The sequence below is a fragment of the Quercus robur genome, chromosome 1 (assembly GCF_932294415.1).
Source record: "Quercus robur chromosome 1, dhQueRobu3.1, whole genome shotgun sequence".
NCBI lineage: Eukaryota > Viridiplantae > Streptophyta > Magnoliopsida > Fagales > Fagaceae > Quercus > Quercus robur.
In genome coordinates, this window is record NC_065534.1 from 9,456,586 (window position 1) to 9,471,842 (window position 15,257).

Sequence of the window (15,257 nt, forward strand, 5' to 3'; positions counted from 1 at the left end):
GTTTTTAGCCACTCGGACGAAGAAGATGCGGTGATGTGAAACGCACCGTTTTGGTGTGCTTAAAACGCACCGTTTCGACGGAAGAATATGAAAAAAAAAAGATAGTGGGTTTGGGAAGCTACTCCTTTGTATCAGAGCCAGGTTTCGATCCTGGGACCTGTGGGTTATGGGCCCACCACGCTTCCGCTGCGCCACTCTGATTTGTTGATACTGGATGCATTAAATTTATATTTAATTAACTATTAGTCGTAGGACAGTAGCTACTGGCTAGGCTTTTTAGCTAAAGATCAAAACTATCGATATTTTTTAATTTTAAAAAAATATATTAAGTGAATTTGATTGAAATGGGAAATAAATAAATCAAAAAGAAACAAAAGGGGTAAAAGGTTGAGGAACATGGATGGTTTAATACACTTTTATCTAGACCCGAACACCCACAAAGAACCAAAGAAAGGAGCAAAGATACCACCAAGTCCTAACCTCACCAAAGATGTCAAATTGAATAACCAAGATGGTAGTGTCTTATTTAGGAAATTTGAACTTAAAAGAGAGATGAATAAGATTCAAACCACTTATGTGATCAGGAAAGGGACCGATAAGTTGATTGTTGTCGATGGATAAACTTTTAAGGTTGGACAAGTCTAATATTAACAACGACAGCAAACTTGCTAAAATATTCCAAAATAATTAAAAATTGTTAGTTTGATGTGTCAACCAAAAACACGTAAAATTTATAAGTGACAATTGAATCTCACCGCTAAAATTATTAGATGACAAATCCAAATAAGTAAGTTTTGTAAAATTCCCAAGTGATACTTGAATTAACCCAACAAAATTGTTCCCTGCTAGATCCAAATAAGTAATTTGTGTTAGGTTCTCAAGTGATTTTGATGGAATTAACCCAATAAAAATTGTTCCTTGATAGAATCAAATAAGTAATTTGAGTGAGGTTTCCAAACGATGTTGGAATTGGCCCTGTAAAAATGCAATAAGAGAGATCCAAATGCTTCAAGGACTTTAGACCGCTCCAATTATACTTAAGAAGAGAAACTTCGAGATTCTCATTTTCCCCAATATTTTCTCATTTTTGTTAATGATTTGAATTTCCAACATATAGGTATATTCCTGTCTTCATTATAGATGTATCTTCTCCCCCATCCCCTCCCCAAAAGAAAAAGGTGCACATGTTGCTCCTTAGTCCTTATATGAACAAATACTCATCAACTTTTACATAAAACCATCATTTATATTATTTTTATTTTTATTTATCAAAGCAATTATGAAAAAAATTAGTGAAATTTTGTGTCTCAAGTAGACCGTACTATTTTTTTAAGATGAATTTAGGGCCATGCCATCAACTCAATTTATTTGCAGGAACGAAGAAAACAATCAACTCGATTCCATAAAACACTCATCACTAGCTATAAGAGAACCGAAAACGAGGCTCCCAAGTTAGGGAATTATGACATTAGTGATCCCCAAAACCAAACAGGACATCTTCTCAACCACAATACCTTTAGCTGAACCTGAATTTTGTTCATGTTTGGTGTGACCATAAGCAGGTTGTGGCCTCTCAAACAAGACTTGGCCAATACAAAACCCAGAAGCTAAAAACTCCACCTAAAAAGAGATACAGAGGGGTAATGGATAAATAAATAAACATTCTGGCAATAATGACATAGTTGTAAGACACGTCCACTCCCATATGGACCATTCTAAAATCCAGGTCACTCCCATTCTAAATGTTTACATGAATCCATAAACCCTGGTAAAGAGAAAAGATGGTACATTTGTAAGCTCAATTTTTCATTGGCAAGGAACAAACTCAAGGTCCAGTTACATAGTCCAAAAAATTCTAGTTCCACTACCTAAAAGTATAAATTACAGTGAACCCCAGAAGAGGCCCCACGAGATAAGAAACAAAGGTGGAGGATAAAATTTAAGGAAACTAGAGACAAACAAAATTGATGAACAATACAAGAATATTTCAACCATGTCATTGGGCCTGTGCATTTCCTTTTGACTTCATTAAATTACAAACAATGCTGCTTTTGATTGCTCAAGATGGTAGAAAACTAGAAGGACCTCCAGGGCAAAGCAACACAAGAACTAAAAATGTTGCAGACATCAGATATAGAAACTTGGGGGCCTGTAGGATTGAACTTGAACTCCCATCCAAGGGATTTGCAGGTCCAAGTGCTGTTGCAGGTGAAAATCCACCACTCGTGCTCGAACTAGAACTGTTTAGGAATATTACATGTTTAGAGTCAAGACCTTAAAAATAACAAACAACATTCTTAGTAAAAATGAGTGAAGTGGAATCAGATTCTCACCTTCCAGTAAATTTACAGGATCCATTACCTGCAAAGAGCCACCCACCAACAAATAGTCAGGGAAAAACCAAATATTAGAAACAGAAGACATGAGTACAGCATATCTTTCCTTCTTCTTCAATTCTTTTTTTCTTAAGTATGGCATGGGGATTCAAAACATGGACTTCTCAATGGGAAACACCAAGAAATCATTGGCAACAGTATATCAATGGACATAAAATTTCAGGCCTACAGATTAAAAAGAGAGAAATGCTATGCCACAACACTTTCACAACAAATCTTAAGTGGCACGTTATTATTGGCTGTTTTTAGTGGGCAAAAAAGTAATTTCAATGATGGGTTTAAATTATAACCAATAACAACTTACCACCTATGATTTGTTGTGAAAGTGTTGTGAATATATTGTGGATGTAGCACTTCTCTTTAAAAGAAATAAATTAAGAGCAAGGGGCATCACTCATAGGTACTGCCTAAAAGGAGACTAGTATCCAAGTTTTCAGGTACAGCCATCCATAGACCTAACTTGCAGGATAATGGGAGTCATTATAATAATTATTTTCCTTAATGGTAAACCATGTTTACTTCAGGGTAACAGAAGCATTGGAAAGATTTCCTAGGCACGTGCATAAATACTTTCACAACCGTATTGTCCAGATCATAATAGAACACCAGCATCATATCATATGAGAAATATTCCTGTATTAATGGTTATAGCACATCAAGTCATACTAGATATCTTAAAATCATTCAAAGAAACTGTTCTCTGTTGGAACGAGTAGATAGCAGGATTCTACCTCTATGTGCCATACTATGTGTCATATTTTAAGATATACTACTTAAAGATACCTTTCTCTAGAGCACTTAATTTCCTAAATGTTTCTTAGAGCCCACAAACTACCATTATGTTTAAACGGAAAAATGATGTAAGCAAAAAGAGTTCCTTTACCCAGGGGTGCTCAACTGTTGACAAATTCATGAATATTCCTAATTAACTCTTACTACAGTATAGATGAAAAAGAATTCTGTCATACATTTTCTTATGGAAACTCAACTAAAAAAAAAAAAACAGAGCATCCAATTAATGATCTCCAGAGATAAAAAGCAGGAAAATGACAAGTACTTACTGGGATCAATAGTGGTGGTTGTAGCTGTACCATCAAAGTCACATGTTCCACCAACAGCATGCTTCTTTTGATAATAATCATTATAAGCATAAGAAGCATGATTTTCAAGAGTATCAGGGTTATAACATGGTTTCCCTGATTGAATGGCAGTGCAGTTAGCCTGGCCTTGCCCACAAGCCCAGTTTAGGCCATTTTGTAACTTATCAGAATCTGCACCAGGTTTTGCCACACAGAAAACCACAGAAGAATTTCCTGTAATTTGATCAGAAGGACCCAAACTCAAAGAATATACGGCACTCCCGTTGGCATAAAAAACACCCCAATTTTTTTCTGACACTGGCCCAGGCCTCTTATCTTCATTGAACAACTCATATATGTAGGTATTAATGGGAATGTTTAGCTGACTTGGTGGACCTGAATTATTTAGAACTCGCTTGATCAGATTATCAACAAAGGTCTCTGCATTCTCCACAGTAGCATCAGGTTCTTTTGCTCCACCAAACCATGGCCAGCCACTCTCTGTCACAACAATAGGGATTCCAGAAAAATTTAAAGCATCAATAGAATAATAGGCAGCATCCACCATAGCGTCAAACATGCTGTTATAGTGGAAAAGAGTGTTTGGGTCTACAATCTGCTTGACTGAGGGAAGTGGTCGGAAAAGAGCATAATCAATTGGGAAAATGCCATTCCCTTTCGTGTATCCGTAATAGGGATATGCATTTAACATGTAATAGGAATTTGTGTTTTTCAAAAACTGAAGGATTTGGTAAATAGTAGAGTTCCAGGAAGAATCAAAGGTAGCAGTGGAGGGGGGGAAAGGTCTAGGGATTATATCCATGTGATGGGGAGTTGAAACTTTGACCTGAAAATTTAGGTCTGAAGCAACTAGGGCTTTATGAAGGTAATTCATAGCAGAAACTAAAACTGGGGCAGCATTAGGGACTGCGGTAAGAACCTCACTGCCAACTGCAATAGCTGTAATATTGGTTGAAGGCAAGTAAGCTGCAACATTTTTATTAATCCAGGCTGCTGCTGCAGAAGGAGATTCTCCAATCCCTAGGATTTCCTCATTTGTGACACCAACAATTACCTCAATCCCACTGTTAGAAAGGGCTTTCAGCATGTGAGAATCAGCATCATAAAGACGAACATGAGTAATTTGATTGGCTTTGAGAATTGCAACAATATCTGAAGCTGGTGGCAAATTGGTAACATCAGTGCCAATGTTTATCCCTACAAATGCACCTGCAGGTTCACAGTTATGATTCAGTGACAACCAACAATCTGTAAGAAAGATAATATAACACAGTTAAACTATCTCCTAGATCCAAATGGCCCCTAACAGCTTCCACATCTGGCAGGTCCCAGCCTTTCCATCATTTTGAATAACTTGTGTAAGATATTGTTTGTACATCTGGCAATTTCCTTAGCCTTTATACATGTCTTTATTTCTGCAGCTCTAGCTCATAACTATCTAATTAAATGTTAGAATATGAAACACTTCATGGCCACCTTGCATAACAACCCAATACCATACTTTCTGAGGCATCACCTTAGGCATATGCCAAATACATTTTAATATGGTATGTTTATCTTTTCTTCATGAAATGTCAAGATGAATATTGCTGTGCTGTGTTTTTATAATCATAGACAGGATTAGAAACTGACGAAGAGCCATAAGAATAATAATGATTTTACAAAATCAACAAGCAAGTATATATACACACAAACTGGGAAATGATACATCATTTTAGTACTTAGATGCTGACATCTCCAATTCTGACCAGAAAGAAATTCAAAATCCAGATTGTGCTCATAATTCAATTGATGCATTTGACTGTACCCGGAACATTAACAATGATGATGAGCGTGAAAAATGAGACCAGAATTTTATTAAATTACCTAATGCACGAGTAAAAATGCCAAAGACGAGCAAAAGTAGACTTCCAAGCCATTTTTCACGCATCATCCGATCCAAAAAAATGTCAACCTAGACTTCCACTTCTGAGCCTTTTCACTATTAGATGAACCTTAAACTGCCAAGTTCAGCAAAAACAAACCAAATGCAATCAGATCCTCATTTCCAGCAAACTTCAAAAAGAGCTAACAACGTATGGATAACATTGGCGGGGGTTGGGGGAGGGGGGGAGAAGCTTATAGAAATTTTTAATATTGACAAATAACCATTTATGCTAATGGCCTTCAGAGAATATAAATAATGAAAAATAGTGTATAACATTCGAGCAAAAATCAGAACCTCCAAAATGCTATAAAATATAATTACCAACATACCTGTTGTGAAAGTACAATTAACATAGACGTAACTCAAAAATGATTAACCAATGACAATGAACCCAACAAATGGATGCATAACACTTATCGCCAACAACTATATATAGGCACATGCTTATGTCATTTTTGCTCTAACACTTCTAGGATCTATCAAGTGCGATATGACAGTTGCCAAGGGCACAAATAGGTTGAAAAATAAATCAATCCAAAGACAGCAACGAGAAAAGAAATGGAGCAACACAATTAATTAGCATCTTAAGGTGCTTGAAATGGACTGTATCATTTGTAGTCTAACACCATCCGAACAAGATACATATATTAATTCAATGCTCCAATCCGAGACCTTAACTAATACTCTGTAATTACACAACAGAACTGATGCTAGCTTAATGTTAAGATATGCTAAAACATCTGTTAACATTACATGCATCCAATTTCACTGCAAAAAGTACTATAGTTATGTCTTTCTTTCTTTTTTTGTTGAGAAATTACTAGAGTTACGTCTTTGGTAACTCATTATACTATTTATCTTCAAACATGAACAAACAATAATCTTCCCAGATAACCAAAGTCTCCATTTCCAATAAGAATACAAGCATTAAGAAGACTAACTAAAGTTTTATCTTGCTCAACTCGCAACTTGCTTATTTAAGAATGCATCCCTTTTAAGTGGTTGGTTATTTAGTTGGGCTGTGATTCCGAAATAAATCAGAGGACTAGTGGAAATGAGCTTCAGCAAAACTCATATCCCAAGTGACAGACTCAGATCGTACTTACTTCAATATATATGGGTCCACGTCATTTCTTTAAAATCTAAACTACAACTGCAAAAGCCAATACATGGACAGTGATTCCAAAACTCAGTTGCTACTAAATAAAACTGCAAAAACAAGCATAAAAGTTGAATATATACTCTAATAGGTTTCTTACAACCTTTCATTTTTAACAAACAAAAAGATAGTTTTATAAATGCAAAGCTACACATGAATAATCTAAAGAATAACAAAATTTTATATTAAAAAAAAATGTTGTCTTTTATATGCATATCAGCCACTCAGGGTCTAAGAACATAAAAGTGGAAAACCAGTATCCCTAAGCTAGATTTTTTTTTTTAATAAAAGGCCTAAACTCAGAATACCCAGGTGCACACCCATCTGCTCCATGAAAATCAAATTCAAAAGCACCCAGATGCTAACCAAAACCCAAAAAGCAACAATAATCAAAGAACCCAGAAACCCAAAGGAAAAGATGGGAAATTTTGAACCCATATGCAGAAATCAAGAGTAAACAGTGAAACAGTACCTGATCCAACTTGCCCAGCTGAAGAGACTGAGATACCTACACTCTAAAGCCACTTCCAAAGTACCAAACAAAAACTAAACCCTAAGACAAAGGCTTCACAAAGGTTAGTGCTTGGGACACAAAACTGTCCACCCCAGAACAAGGAATCTATGAAGGAATCTAGAGAGATTGTCAAAACCCCCCCAACAGTGTCAAAAGAAAGTAAATAAATAAACCCCGTTCCTTCTAGAGCTAATGCAAACTTCTCTTTGCAAACAAACAACACTAGCAATTCTTATTCCAAGCTATACCCCACCAAATCAATTTACATATTACAAGAATATAGTACATATTTTAACAACACTAAATACAAATGTTAAACAGACTCAACCAAAACTAGTAATTAAAAAAAGGTTGTAGAGATGAAGAAACCTCAAAATGGCAGTTTCTTTCTGAATCTGAGTAACTGAGAGTGGCATTAGCCAACACACATACAGACACAAGGGCCTACTATTTTCTTGTTGACTGCTTTTTATTTTTTTTGGGTTTGTTTTTGTTTTTCTTATTTCTTGCAAAGTTATATAATTATTTTAAAAAAATTATAGATTCTTGACACTTAGTGGAGCACATCGAGATTACCACATTTATACATTGTACTTTTATTTTTAATTCTTTATTTAAATATAATATATGAGCCATGCAATAGTGTGACACTTTTTAGTGATTTTCCCTCCAAAAGTCATATTGCTCAGATTGAAAAAAAAAAAAGGAAAGCAGGAGTTGAAAAGTCATTGGCTTTGTGGGAACGGTTTTTAGAACTAAAATAACTAGGTGAGTAATGAAAAGGATATCTAAAAGGTAGTATGCAATTATTAAATTATTAATTATTTCAATTCAGTGGAATTGATTGACTCTATTGATGAAGAAGGTTTACTTTTTATTATTTTTTGAATTCTATGGTCAGACTCGTGAATGATTTGGTTGGAGGGATTCAGATTGGATTGCACCATGCAATTAACCAGTGAGAGAAAAGTTAAAAATATATATATAAAAAGAGATTAAAAAAAAGTTTTATTCCTAGATTGAGATTAAAAGCGATTTTTAAAACTTTTAATCTTAACTTTTAATTTGCTATTGCATTACACCGAATCTCAATTTAGGATCGAGTAGGTTATGAATTATGTATGATTGCCAGATACAAGTTTAAAACCAAGAATAAGGTTTTTTTTTTTATATATAAATTTTACATAAAAAAATAAAGTTTTGAAATGATATATTTTGAAAAAAAAAAAGCGAGGTCCACAAAGTTTTTCTCTTGTTTCAAAGGCCATGTCACATGTGAAGTATGAACAGTGTGAATAGTGCCATACCTTTGAATATGGCCTCATCCGTTATGCATTTCAGATGGAGCTTCTAGTTACATAATTTTTATGAGATTCTAAAAATAAAAAGTTACACCATCTATATGAACTTGTATGATTTATTAGCATGTATGACATTAGTATAAGAAAATTTTCACTTTACCTATAGAGTATAGACATTCCATTTTTGTTAAGCAAATTATTGCCTTTTTCTCTTTCTTTTCTTTTTTTTGGCGAATGACAAAATCCCCCAATTTGAATTAGAACATAAGGTTTGACTCTAATTCAATGCAATTGGTGTAATATAAATCCTTCTCATATAAATATAGGCCTTTATAGTTCTTATATGAAGGCAACTTGATTTAAAAAAACCGAGGGTAAAGTATGGAATCTCACATTACTCTTTAAACTACTTCCAACTTCAAAGTACCAACAGATTTTTCATAATTTAGCTTCTTTGAAGGGTTGGTGTATTACTCTTTAAACCACTTCCAAGTACCATCAGATTTTTCATAATTTATCTTCTTTGAATTGTTGGTGAATTGGTTGGAGGGCTCTGCGAAGGTGGGTCTAAATAAAAATTCTTTGATGCCAAAAGAAAAAACAAAATTTGCACTAAAGCCAGAAAAGCAACCCTCTGAGAGTCTCAGAAAACATCTCAATGTAAATACATGGGTCCCAAATGACAGAACATGGACACGGAAATTGGGTACCTAGGAGATTGAGATTAACCACAATCTGAATAGAGAAGCATATAAACACAAGAAAAAATTGATGCTTGCTTGGTTGTAAAGTGAAATACTGTCCAAACCAAACGTCAAAAAAGTTCTTTTCCTAATACTTTATGGTCCCTTTTTGCAACTGACTTTGGCAACAAAGATCCCCTGCTCCAAGAAAGTTCTTATCGGGGCCTATACGATAAAATGGCTATCATGAACAAAAATTGAACACATCATAGCAGAATAACACAGATAAAGAGATTGTCAAGGAAGGAATTATCAAGTTTCCTCAGTCATTGGCCATTTTTCTTTGTCCCATCTCTTTCCTTCTCCTCTCTCTTTCTTTATTAATTTCTTTCTATTTAATGGCTTATTTGGGTTGGGGGCTCTTATGCATAAATTGAAAATCATAAATTCATTGTATTTTTTGATAGTCTTCTTCTCTTATTTAAAACTTTTTGGATGAAGTGAGCCTAGACAATTTCACCTGATTAACATCATCGCAAGATTAAACATCACTGCATATAGTCATGGCTTTTAGTCTGGTCCTGTAGATTCTATACCCTCTTTTTACTTTTGCAGTTTTTATTTTTTAATAACATAGCTGATGGCACATGTTAGCAACTCTAGTCTAATGGTAAACAGAATTTGAACACCACAATTTCAACATACAATATAGACTCTTAAGATTTTCCAAAACCGTACGTAAAAGAAGCAAATTCTCCTAAATTATCACAACAGAACCAGAATCTAGATCAAATTCATGGAACAGTACGACACCCAACATAAAATTGATGGAAAGTGCAAACAAAATCCGACAAAGAGCTAACATAACAGTAGTCTTCTTTCAAATGGCTCACTGACTAGGAGACCTATCTCCGTTTGGTTGCCTTGAGTGCTCTTCATTGTTAGGACTTTGGCTCCGACTCCGACTCGGGGCGGCCCTGGCTGGACTTTGGCTGCGGCTCCTTGAGCCATTATAGGGTGGAGAACGTGAATATGATCTCTCACGACTCTGCCGAGAGTTTGATCTTTCTTGACTGTGCCTTCTGTCGCGGGGTGTAGCAGATCTGCATCAGAATAAGAAACCAACTATTTAATGGAACAGATTGCAGAACGTAGAGGGGATGCCAGTTTGGGCAGCTATCAAGTGATATTAGAAAATATGAACAAATCACAAATATAGAAAAAGAGCCACAAATGTATCTATGTAAGTAGAGAGAGAGATCAGTGAGGACTGAAACACCAACAAATAGACTCGCAGAGCAAAGGTTGATTCTCCCTATACAAAAACTCACCTCCCCTTTAAGATCAATTACAATCATAACTATTTTCCTACTCAAGTTAAGTACCCCCAATTTTGAAACTGTGTATGTCACATTATTAAAAGAGATAAAGAGTCAATGGGGATTGGCTTCATTCCATACCTTGAGTAATTCCTTCGTTTGGGGGCAGGGGAATAATCACGGCTTTGGGAACGAGATCTTGCATGGCGTGGAGGTGGAGAACGGGAGTATCTTGGCGAGCGAGAATAACGTGGAGGTGACCGTCTTCGATCATGATGTCGACTCCTACTGCTGCTATAAATGGTCAAAGCACAAATGCAACTTAGAAAAAGAAAATGATAATGGGATTATTCTAACAGATACTTCGATTTACAACTGAAATAGTTATTTGTGATGGTGCCAAATGTAACATGATGAATGCAAATATGCATCCCTTTAAAACATCAAATCCATATCAGTTTGCAACACTTTCAGAATAAAATTTGTAGAACTCCAAGCATTTTCCATTGTGGTATTGTTGATAAATAAAATTAAGGAAGAGTAATATTAGAACTTAATGTATTATTCATCTCATATACCCCTTTACTTGATGGATCTTTTTCAGATCAATAAAATTTATTACTTATCAAATAAGAATAAGGAAAAGAAACTGATAACACATAACTAGAGGGACACGATACAAGTGCCAGGCTCCTGTACATTCATACTCTTTTATAGGTGTCTTGTTGATTGGCTATATCAATTAGGAAATTTTGAGGCAAAGAAGCAACCACCACCTATAACAGGTGCCTTCTAAAACCACACTCAACTACAAAAAGGTGTTCAAAGATTTCAGCTCTACAACATATGTCCCTGAATGATAGATAAAAAGACGAAAGCCAAATTAAGATATTTTGATAATGTGAACACCAAATTAGAGAAACCTCCCTAGAATTATAATAATACATATCTTAAACAGGCTATATTACAATTTTTCCAACTTTTCGAAAACTTACCCAAAATCAACATCATTTTTCATTCTGCTTACGGCGCTTCACACAAGTTGAAAATTATGACAGCAGCATATGTGCTCTCAACACACAAATACTATATATGTTCAGATGAATCCATTTCAATGCATTCATCTGAACATATTCTAAGCTTGAATCACAGAAAGCATGAAATCATTTTACTCTAATACCATATGTAACAATGAGATTGATCTAAAAAACTCAGAATTGCTTTATGAAAGCTAATTTCCAAAAGTGTTGAAATTGCACCAAATTACTTTATTTTTGAGGATATCCATTCCCCCCCCCCCCAAATCTTTTTGGTAATTAAAATGCACAAGCCGCTTTTATGATTGAATATTCTCTAATCATAGTCCCCTATCCAGCCACTTATATATATATATATATATAGACACACACACACATATATGACCTTTTATGGTAAGACAATCTTTCATGTTTAGTGTAAAATCATAATTCAACTTTCTGAACAAATATTGAGCCAATTTTTTAACATTCAAATGGTTGCCTCCCCAAATGCTTTCACAAGGTGAAGAGGCCTCTCTACAGTGTTTTCACATAAAGAAAATCTTAACAAATACATAATTATATAAATATTTACAAAAAAGAACATATTCCAATGAAAATTAAGTACACAACATGATACCCAACAAACAAGAGGCACCTTACCTCACTCTCTCCCTTGCCCTCATATCAGATGGCTTCTTCCTGTTCTCCTCTGCAAATACAACAGTCAACTCACGGCCAAGAAGAACCTGACCATCCATATGATACTTAGCTTCTGCAGCATCAGCAGGCTCTAAATATTGCACAAAACCAAAACCACGGGGTTCCCTGCAAAAATAGATGGGTACAAGAAACAGGGGAAAGAGAATACTGTCAAAATATGGGCCATGCTGAAGGGCATAACAAGGAGAGGTTCTTTGCACGCCATAAACCTTACTAATGAAATTGTCCAAAATAATCCCCAGTAATATGGAAGGTCATGATAAAAAAGCAAGCACTAGGCTGCTGACCTTGCAAGTGTCAGTTTTAAGATGACTTGAAATTCTTCAAGACTTGGAACATCTTCACAATGTATTCAAACCCAACTTCCTTCCAATCTTCATTACCCATTAACATCATCTTCAAAAGAACTCTAACTACTTGATTGTTGTCTTCAAAACTTTAGTTTCACTGTTAAATCTCAACAACTTCAATAAAAACACTCAACTAGAGATAAGAAAGAGTAGATAATGAAGAAAAAGGCCCACAACAAAACAGAAACTAGGAAGAAGGAACTTAGCAGGGTGGGCAGGTGGGCCACATTTCACAAAACAATTTTTCAAATAATGTTAGAACGTCCAAAACTTTTAAAAGGGTGACGATTTTGAGAAATTTATATTATTTATACCTATGTTTCCTCTTCATCCAAGATTGGGAATGAAACCCCACACACACAAAAATATTACCACAATTCAAAGACATTCCCAAAAGCAGATGCTGAAAAGTAGGTCAAAGTTTTAATTGATATTTTTTTCCAAAACTTGTACCTTTATGCAAAATGTTAGTAAACTTTTTTTTATAAGTGCAAAATGTTAGTAAACATGCCATTGACTCCACAAACAAGGAAAAAAAAATACTTGGCCTTAAAATTCCATTTAAACTTATGAAAATCTAATATACAGATATTCTTGTTAGCCAAGCTAGTTCAACTCTTATTGCTAGTTCACATATGCTCACCCAGTATAATAATCCTTTGGCAAGTAAATGTCCTTGAGACTACCAAACTGCCCAAATGGTCTACGAAGGTCCTCTGGCCTGCATAAAAGCGAATGTTAGAAATAAGTGAAATGCCATAATAGAGAATTAATGGATATTAAACAAAATCCTTTTGATCATATACACTTACAAAGATTCCAAGGAGTCCAATAGCAACAGATTTCAGGATTACACCAAGAGCATTAATTAATAAAAGTAGGCAGAATAGCTAATCGGAACAAACCTACAGTCATGGCGAAGGTTACGAACAAGAAGGCTAGTAGGGCCATCCCTACTACGACCACCATGGCGACCCCTAGGGCTAGGGCTTCGTCCTCTCCTGCCATAACCCCTTGGTGGTGATGGGCTATAACTTCTTCCCCTCATTTATAGAGAAAAGGTTATCCCTACAATCAATTTCAAGAGACCTGTTAAACGATGAAACAACAAAAATAAAAAGGCAACATGGTAAAGTAACAAAAACATCACACATTTACTGTAAGGCACACATGACAAACTCAAGCAACAATCTCAGATGTCTACATTAGTCCAAAAGCTAGCAAAAAAATAAAGCATTTAATTCTAAAACAAATCATTAAATAATTAACAAACATTTACTACAAAATATAATTTCAAATTAGTTACAAAATATAACCCATTGTACTTCCTAAAAATGTTTTCCTAGAGAAAAATAGTATAACTTTAGTGCACCCCTGAGTAACTAATGGTTGTTTTCTTTACAAACCCATCATATATTCCAAGAAAAAAGCTAATTCTATTACCAACTTTACTACGAAAAGCTTAGCAATGATTCTAAATAGTGCCAAATAAACAACATAATAAATAAATAAAAATTCTAAATTACCGTTGTGTATTGTGTTTAAAAGTTGACCCATTTGCGTATAACAAATAACCCACATATTACATACACATTTGAACACATATATGCATATACTGATGAACACATAACAACACAATCCAATTTTAACACAAAAGATTAATAATAAAAAAATTATTTTTCCTAATCTCCAACATTATCAAACACAATACAAGCACGCGTTTCAGAATTCAGATTAAACGAAATTCCAATTACATTGAAGCTAAACCCTAGAAAACATAAACGCAATAAGCTCCAACCATAACAATTCAAAAAGAAAAACACATTCATACTGTATAAAAATTGAAATAGAGAGAAACATAATGCATAAAAAAAAAAAAACAAAACAAAACAAAAACAGTGGTGGATGCAAATTAGTCAAAGAAATTTCAACTCGAATGAAATTGAAGAATCATGAAAAATAGGGGCACAACATAAACCCCTAAACCCTAACTAGAGAGCTAGAGAGAGAGACCTGAAGAGAGAGAGAAAAGGCGAGGGTGGTTGAGAGAGAGAGAGGGAAACGGCGGCGTTTGAGTGTGTGTGTGTGTGTGTGTCTGCAGCTGAGAGATATAGAGAGAAGACAATGTTAATCTAATCTCTTACAGAAACCCTAGAGAGTAGAAGACTAATATTAATGTAGTAATACTGTAATACAATATGTATTTCATTCAACTGTAAAACTCTCGCGGCCTTTTCCTTTTTTCTTCCATCTTCCCAGCGTGCCCCTGCTCTTACCCACACAATTACAATACTGCCCCTCTTTTTTCTTTTTAAGAAAATTTTAAGTTATTGCATCCGTTCTTATAAGACTCTTTATTTTCATATTAGGATTTGTTTAAAATCAGCTTATTTTGTTAAAATTGAAAAATTTTTGTTAAAAATATTGTAAATAAAGGTCAAAGTTTGAAATAGTACAATGAAATCTATAAATAGTATCAAAAAGTGTATTAAAACTTATAAATAGTAGTAAAAATAAGCTGAATAATAAAATAAGCTAATTTTTTAAGTTGAGCCAAACGCATACTAAAATACCAATTGGTTTTGAAAAATATTACATCTATAATATTTTCATAACATTTTTACCATAAATTATAAGTAATTAATTATTATTGATATAAGTGGAATTAACCAGATCTTTTATTCAAGAGAGACTTTCCCGTGCCCTTGTCTTTCATGCATAATTACTGTATTGCCACTTACCTATAAAAATAACAATAACCCAACCAAC

At 34.6% G+C, this 15,257-nt stretch overlaps 2 protein-coding genes and 1 non-coding gene across 7 annotated transcripts; all 3 read right to left on the reverse strand.

Annotated features, from left to right (window-relative positions):
- Positions 1-129: 129 nt before the first annotated feature.
- On the reverse strand, positions 130-201 carry TRNAM-CAU (transfer RNA methionine (anticodon CAU)). The gene has a single exon. It is a non-coding gene; the product is annotated as a tRNA-Met (tRNA).
- Positions 202-1,785: 1,584 nt separating this feature from the next.
- Positions 1,786-7,622, reverse strand: LOC126719469 (glucan endo-1,3-beta-glucosidase 4). 4 transcript variants are annotated; one of them, XM_050422036.1, is made up of 6 exons: positions 7,466-7,576; positions 6,397-6,576; positions 5,363-5,496; positions 3,458-4,705; positions 2,334-2,361; positions 1,786-2,240 (listed from the first exon to the last, which is right to left on the reverse strand). In XM_050422036.1, exons 3-6 carry the CDS (start codon positions 5,427-5,429, stop codon positions 2,060-2,062), a joined length of 1,524 nt encoding a protein of 507 aa, XP_050277993.1. In that variant the 5' UTR covers positions 5,430-5,496; positions 6,397-6,576; positions 7,466-7,576; the 3' UTR covers positions 1,786-2,059. The 4 variants fall into 4 exon arrangements, with proteins under 4 accessions (XP_050277993.1, XP_050277986.1, XP_050277980.1 ...); XM_050422029.1 differs by lacking the exon at positions 7,466-7,576 and adding an exon at positions 7,055-7,440; XM_050422023.1 differs by lacking the exon at positions 6,397-6,576 and having other exon boundaries at positions 7,466-7,622.
- Positions 7,623-9,819: 2,197 nt separating this feature from the next.
- On the reverse strand, positions 9,820-14,663 carry LOC126719596 (serine/arginine-rich SC35-like splicing factor SCL30A). 2 transcript variants are annotated; one of them, XM_050422135.1, is made up of 6 exons: positions 14,502-14,663; positions 13,394-13,556; positions 13,132-13,209; positions 12,079-12,243; positions 10,541-10,690; positions 9,820-10,183 (listed from the first exon to the last, which is right to left on the reverse strand). In XM_050422135.1, the coding sequence occupies exons 2-6, from the start codon at positions 13,534-13,536 to the stop codon at positions 9,970-9,972; spliced, it is 750 nt and encodes a 249-aa protein (XP_050278092.1). In that variant the 5' UTR covers positions 13,537-13,556; positions 14,502-14,663; the 3' UTR covers positions 9,820-9,969. The 2 variants fall into 2 exon arrangements, with proteins under 2 accessions (XP_050278092.1, XP_050278088.1); XM_050422131.1 differs by having other exon boundaries at positions 10,541-10,693.
- Positions 14,664-15,257: the final 594 nt, after the last annotated feature.

Bases quoted from the DNA above. Each gene is read 5' to 3' on its own strand.
- LOC126719469 (XM_050422023.1), bottom strand. From the start codon at position 5,429: ATGATGCGTGAAAAATGGCTTGGAAGTCTACTTTTGCTCGTCTTTGGC. The intron at 2,362-3,457 runs GTAAGTACTTGT...GGCTCTTTGCAG, and splicing joins AACCACCACTATTGATCCCA to GTAATGGATCCTGTAAATTT. The intron at 2,241-2,333 runs GTGAGAATCTGA...ATTCCTAAACAG, and splicing joins TCCTGTAAATTTACTGGAAG to TTCTAGTTCGAGCACGAGTG.
- LOC126719596 (XM_050422131.1), bottom strand. From the start codon at position 13,536: ATGAGGGGAAGAAGTTATAGCCCATCACCACCAAGGGGTTATGGCAGG. The intron at 13,210-13,393 runs GTTTGTTCCGAT...GCTTTTATGCAG, and splicing joins AACCTTCGCCATGACTGTAG to GCCAGAGGACCTTCGTAGAC. The intron at 12,244-13,131 runs GTGAGCATATGT...CTATTTTTGCAG, and splicing joins CCAAAGGATTATTATACTGG to GGAACCCCGTGGTTTTGGTT.